The 6,212-nt window shown below is 34.7% G+C and overlaps 1 protein-coding gene across 1 annotated transcript; it reads right to left on the reverse strand.

Annotated features, from left to right (window-relative positions):
• Window positions 1-162: 162 nt before the first annotated feature.
• On the reverse strand, window positions 163-5,897 carry LOC117100919. Its single transcript, XM_033240764.1, has 4 exons — window positions 5,744-5,897; window positions 2,363-2,510; window positions 1,061-1,203; window positions 163-657 (listed from the first exon to the last, which is right to left on the reverse strand). Exons 1-4 carry the CDS (start codon window positions 5,799-5,801, stop codon window positions 476-478), a joined length of 531 nt encoding a protein of 176 aa, XP_033096655.1. The 5' UTR covers window positions 5,802-5,897; the 3' UTR covers window positions 163-475.
• Window positions 5,898-6,212: the final 315 nt, after the last annotated feature.

Below are 6,212 nucleotides of genomic sequence, written 5' to 3' on the forward strand. Positions count from 1 at the left end.
GTGTATAAGTCTCAAAACCCAACGTATCTCATGACATTTTCTATCTTTGGTAGATTTATATCCATGGCCTATGATGTTATTAATAGTGTGGTCTGGCAAGTTGAAATGTTGACTGACGTTAGAAGTCCTTTTCTTGTTCAGTATACGAACGAAAAAGTTGTGAAATTTAAAAAATCTGGAAAATTTTACTTTGTTCTTGAGTGTACTGTCCTAACAAAAGTAATTCAACAATCTTGCGTTTGCGCCTTTAGTGTAAATAATAAATAATGGTGTCGCAGAACAACAGGTGTACTAAAATAGGAAGAGGAAATCATGAATTACCAAGCATTGTGGTTTCCCCTTCATCATTAAGCCTACATTTTTTTAATTTTTATTATTAACGATGTTTATAAAATTATCCTATTGTAATAGCATTTTAAAATGTTTGTAGAATGACAATAACTGATTTAGCAGTGGTTTGTCTGTCTAATGTCAACTATAGCACAGAGTAAATTGGCGGCTTCTCGCCTTCAACAGGGGGACAATACGTAACTGAAGGCGGGGGATACGCTCCGGCTTCAGGTGGATACACAGCTCCAGCTGGGGGAAGGTTTGCTTGTTGTGTGATTTGTCTACCCTGAGGGGGATGAACGACTACTTGACCTTGTTGTGTTTGATCTGAAAAAAAAAAAAAAAAAATCTATTAATACCGTTCTCACAAGAGAAAAGGTGACGCCGCTTTCTGTTGTTTTTCGCTATTAAAGCTTGCTATAGTTCTTTTAAATATGACGTAATATCATCACATTTACTGCCACCAAAATCGAAAAGACCTTAAATAGTTATATACTTTGAGTTAAGTTCCGTATATTAAATTGTCACAAAAATGAATTATAATTTTTACTACGAAATTGTGTTAAATTTTCATACCTAAAGTAGGGCTATTGGTTTTGGTAAATACGATCTTCTTAAAGCCCGGAAGTTATTGGATTAGGTTTGTTTCAAAAATAGAAACTAATTTCAATTTCAATAGAAAATACTTAATTTAAAATTGCCATTATACTTATTAAAAATCTATGCTTACGTGTCGTTACGAATGCTGTCCTCGTCGGGCGAACGGTCACGACAGTGGCGCAGAACACACGATATGTTACCATGCTAACAACAATAGCAACAACAATGACGACGCTGATAACAATGACGACAATGACTGCAGTGCTGAGGCTTCTAAAATAAAATTTAAAAATGACAAAAAAAAAAAAACAAAAAAAAAACGATGGGCCTTACATTTACTAAATAGTTACTATATAAATAATTATACAAGCAACACGGCCCAAAATGTTATTATAATAATAACATTTAAGAATAATTGTAGGCCTACTAAACTATTTAAAAAATAGTTAGGTGAATAAAAAGTTCTAAATAATTTGTTCCACTTTTAGTGACACGTTTAAAGGTAAACATGCGCTTACTATTATAGGTATTTGATAAATAACTAAGCAACATTGAATGATAAACACGCCAAGGTGATAAGCATGTTAGACTACTGTGTTCCTGAACGAGTTTAGCTACGTGCCACTAGAAAAGCTTGCGGTACGGAGCTTCTGTTTTAGCCCTCCAATAAAATAGATACAGTGTTAAAATATTTTTTTGCACTTTCTGAGGAGCCCTTATTCAAACGGGGCGTTTATTTAAACGGGGCGCTGAAAACAGAGTGGAAATTGAGGGGGCGCTTATGGAAATAGATGAAAATCGAGGGGTTCTTATGGGAAATTATAAAATTCAAGAGGCACTTTTTGAATGAAAAGGACATTACGAATGGTGGTTAGGCGGAAAAGATAATCCTCCAGAGAACATGGCTCATGACAAGAATGCGTGAATATTTACATAACAGCAAAATAGCAGATGTAATTAGTGGTGGTGGGTAGTGGCTAGCTTGTTGGCCACGGCCGATTGAGATTAGCAGGGCTTCAAACAGGGCGCTAAAGGACATTTTCACGTTAGGAGGGGCGGTTATTCAAACAGGACGCTTATTCGCGCGAGTACGGTAACTCTAATCGTGCTTTTACTGTTCCTCTTCTAGCATGTTGAGCTAAATAAAATTTATTAGAATTATGTTGTTTATTGAATTGCTTTACTAGAGTCTTTTTCATGAGAGAGGCCATTTTAGAGTCAAACAAGGACTTATCAATGTACCGTACTTAAGTAAAGCCCTGTCCAGACTAACGAATTTTATTTGAAAAACAAACATGTGACATGCCTAAATATGGTCATTATGACATCACATGATGACCATTTATAGGCACATCATGACTATATAGAGGCATACAACAGTTTTTTTGTCAAAGAAAAATTGATAATCTGTACAGGGCTTAAAACTACTTACGAAGCAACGGTATTATAGAATTCGTAATCATCCGAATCACAGCAGTAGTAGAAGCCAGGTTCGCCGCAGCAATAGGAATCTAAAGTGAAGTAATCTGAACAGATCAACTCCAGATAGCCATTATCATCATAACAGTAATCAGCATTCCCTGTAAAAATAGAAACAAAACTAAATGACAATTTAATAATACTATTAAAATATGATAATGATAGACTTAATCATAAAAAAAAACTGTTTTTGCACAAATAACCCAAGCACCACATAGCAATAACAGGGCGGTTTCGCAAGCTTACGAAAACGATAACGAATACTGTTACGTCATCATTTTTTTTCGTCAATCTATCCACTACACACTATAAAACAGCGTGGAGCATTTAAACACAAAGCTCCACACGTTTAAACGCTAAACGTGTTCAGACATAGCTTAATGTATTTACGATTTTGACGCGTTTAGCATTAAAAACATGTGCGTATTAGACGTAATGGTGTCAAATACCTAAGCACATGTAATGCTAAACACGTCAGAAACCTAAATACATTAGGCCAGACCTAAACACACCAAAACGGGACAACATTGCGTGGAGCTTTGTGTTTCAATGTCCACGCATAAAAGTAGACACTTCAAGCTTTTTACATGAATCAACGATCATATTCAACAACTCGCGACATGTGTATTGTCAAGAGTGTTTTAGACACCAAATTGACGTATACGTATACGTTATCGTTTTCGTAAAGTTGCTAAATCTCTAACTAGGCCGCAGCACATAATAATTTTCAAAATATCGTTGAGCCTTCGACGCAATCTTTCTCGCGCTTCGCGCTCGTAACTGGGGGCCCAAATTAACCCTTTCCCCTGTTACAGTTTCCCCTCTTGGCGGCCCTGGTTCTTAGCTAACTATCCGGGGATGGGGGCTTAGCGAAAAGGTCTGTTATGGGCTTGAATTTAAACTGAAAGTGTGCAAAGAATCGGATGAACTTCTACCTTGTATTGCTCATTTCTAAGTTTTTCTATTTAAAGTAAAGGAGGTTATACCAACTACTATTGAGTTTAACTTAAAATTAAAATAAAGTACTTCCACAGAATTAGAATGATATTTACAAAAGAAAAAATGTTTTTAAAAATTAAATGAGAATGTTATAAATAAGGAATGACTAATGTTTTACTGTTATTTTTTCTTTTGCTTTGAATGTCTTGTCATGTTTTTTGAAGTTGAATAAAAAAAAATTGAAAAAAAAGGTCTGTTAGCATCCGGTGTATTTAATTTCATTTTTTTTTTTGCATTTCATTTCATTTTATTTCAGACAACGCAAAAATGCATTATAAAATTCTTCTGAAAATTAAATAAATAACAAATAATAATAACAATAATAAAGAAAAAAATGTATAATAATAATAATAATAAATAATAATAATAATAATAATAATAATAATAATAATAATAATAATAATAATAATAATTATGATAATACGAATAATTTTTTAAAAAATCAGTGGCAGATACAAGATTTTTTAATAGGGGGACCAGAGGGACCTTTACAATCAACAACCTCAACTAGCCCCATGGTTGGGATAAGATACAACATTTCAAGGCTACGGCTTAATGACCGAAAAGGGCACTCTTGAGACTTGAATATGAATATAGACCTAATTCTTTTTTCCCAATACCGTACTCGCGCGAATAACGCCCGGGCGCTTAAAATATTTTTTGTACTTTTTGAGGGGAGGGGGTGGGGGGTTCAAACAGGGCGCTTATTCGAACGGGGTGCTTATGAAAACAGAGTGGAAATTGAGGGGGCTCTTATTGAAATAGATGAAAATCGAGAGGTTTATATGAGAACTTATTAAATTCAAGAGGCACATTTTGATTGAAAAACGATTATATAAGGACATTAGGAAACCGCAAATTACGAATGGTGGTGCGGCTGAAAAGACAATCGTACAGAGAGCATGGCTTGTCATGACAAGGATGTTGTGAGTACAGTATTACATAACAGAGAATAGCAGATGAAATCAGTGGTGGTGGTTAGCTTGTTGGCCATCGGCCGATTGAAAATAGCAGGACGGCATGATCATTGCAGGTTTTCTTCAAAACTTAGATGAGAAAGTGTTAAAGGTGCAAACTGTCCGAAAAAGGAGTAGGACTATAGACAAATGTAAGAAGATGAAAGTTGGAAATATACTGTCTGTCCAGGGAGCTCTTATCTGTCCAAGATAAATATCCTCATTTTGATATTGACTACAGGAGGATGTGTTTCCACTCCACACCTCAAATCATGCCAACATCCACAGTCCCAAGATTGATTGGGGACGTTTATTCAAATTAGAATGGGGCACTTATTCGACCGGGGAGCTTATTCGCGCGAGATCGGTACTTTTCAACCAACATGGTTTTGGACAGTTATTCCTCAAAACAAAATATTAATTGAAAAAAAAAAAAATTCCCAAAATACAATCATCTCTAGAGTTATGTTAATAGATTACGGTCAAAAGGGAATTAGGTCTACACTCCAAAGAATGAGAAGTCTAGCTTTGTAAAAGATCGATAGGCTTTGTTCGTAATCTCCAAAGAAGGTAGTCTATTACTAAGGCTAGATGCTCGTCTTCTTTGTCCATTTTCTGCTTTCAGTTGTATTATTAGGCTACTGTGTGTTTGTTAAGTCATGGTGATGCTTACACTCGTTGTAGAGTGCATAATAATCCTAAAATATCACCAAAGTTTCTATGATTTGTTTGCATTTTTAAAACTCAGAATTGTGACCATGTAGGCCTACTAGGGTCTCCTTCTTATAAAACACCATTTTTTAGCCACTTTTTCCTTCACAAACATCAATTTTTCCTTAAATCCCACTGAGTATACCTTCCGCTCTTCCTTTATGTGCATCCCCTTTGCTTTAGAACTATTCGAACACCTGCTATTTCCTCCCCTTTTCACAAGCAATCATTTTGGTATGTTTCCCGGCCGTCCTCTTCTAAATTTTTTTGCTATAAATATTACAGCGAAGAATTATCTAAACCTAAGGCCTATTCTTAATATTGAATTCACAAAAGGAGTTCTTTTCACTGGCCAAGGCCTAATATGTATAATTACAGAAAGGCCTATTACTCGGGTAATTAACGCCCATGAATATTCGCAAGTCATAAAGTTATATTTAATTAATCAATTCATAACGAAACAGAGTGATACCATCAAGTCTTAAAATGTAAAATATACCATGTATTATAGCTACATAAATCGGACTCTTAAAGTTGACCGTTGTAACCATGGAGCTACAAATAAAAGCTCCATGTTGTAATAAAACGTACAGCAAAAGTCCAGCATCTTCAGAGAAAACCAACAGAAATAAGGCCTAAAGGGGAAAAAATATAAAAGAAATATTTACCGTAACTAAAAGAGAGATATAAAACCGAAACAATATAACACTTCCAACTGGTATCCATTTTTAGAACACTTCTTTGGTCTAAGGCTCGAAATATCGTATACCGGTACCGTCTCTATAGATATATTCTTTCGAGCGTGGTTATAATCAAGTTTAGTCGAGCGATGTGTGAACTCGACCTTACTCAGTTTGTGCGGGTGCCTGACGTACGGTGTGAATTCGGAATATTAAAAAAAACAATTCAGTTTCGCCCAGCTGATATCGCAATCTAAAAATATACTTTGGGAATATGCTCTACGTACTAGTGCAGATTTGTCAAAAAATGTAATAACAGGCCTAGATACATTATAAGCTTATACTTAATATAAATAGGCATATATTCTTTATCGCTCTCTCTCTCCATATATATATATATATATTATATATATATATATATATATATATATATATATATATATATATATATATATAT

Source organism: Anneissia japonica, unplaced genomic scaffold, assembly GCF_011630105.1.
Source record: "Anneissia japonica isolate Jap-2015-1 unplaced genomic scaffold, ASM1163010v1 scaffold287858_len863314_cov180, whole genome shotgun sequence".
NCBI classification, from domain to species: domain Eukaryota; kingdom Metazoa; phylum Echinodermata; class Crinoidea; order Comatulida; family Comatulidae; genus Anneissia; species Anneissia japonica.

Excerpts from the sequence above, each read along its gene's own strand:
- LOC117100919 (XM_033240764.1), bottom strand. The coding sequence starts at position 5,801 with ATGGATACCAGTTGGAAGTGTTATATTGTTTCGGTTTTATATCTCTCT. Across the intron at positions 2,511-5,743 it reads ATATCTCTCTTTTAGTTACG|GGAATGCTGATTACTGTTAT; the intron begins GTAAATATTTCT and ends CTATTTTTACAG. Across the intron at positions 1,204-2,362 it reads TTCTATAATACCGTTGCTTC|AAGCCTCAGCACTGCAGTCA; the intron begins GTAAGTAGTTTT and ends ATTTTATTTTAG.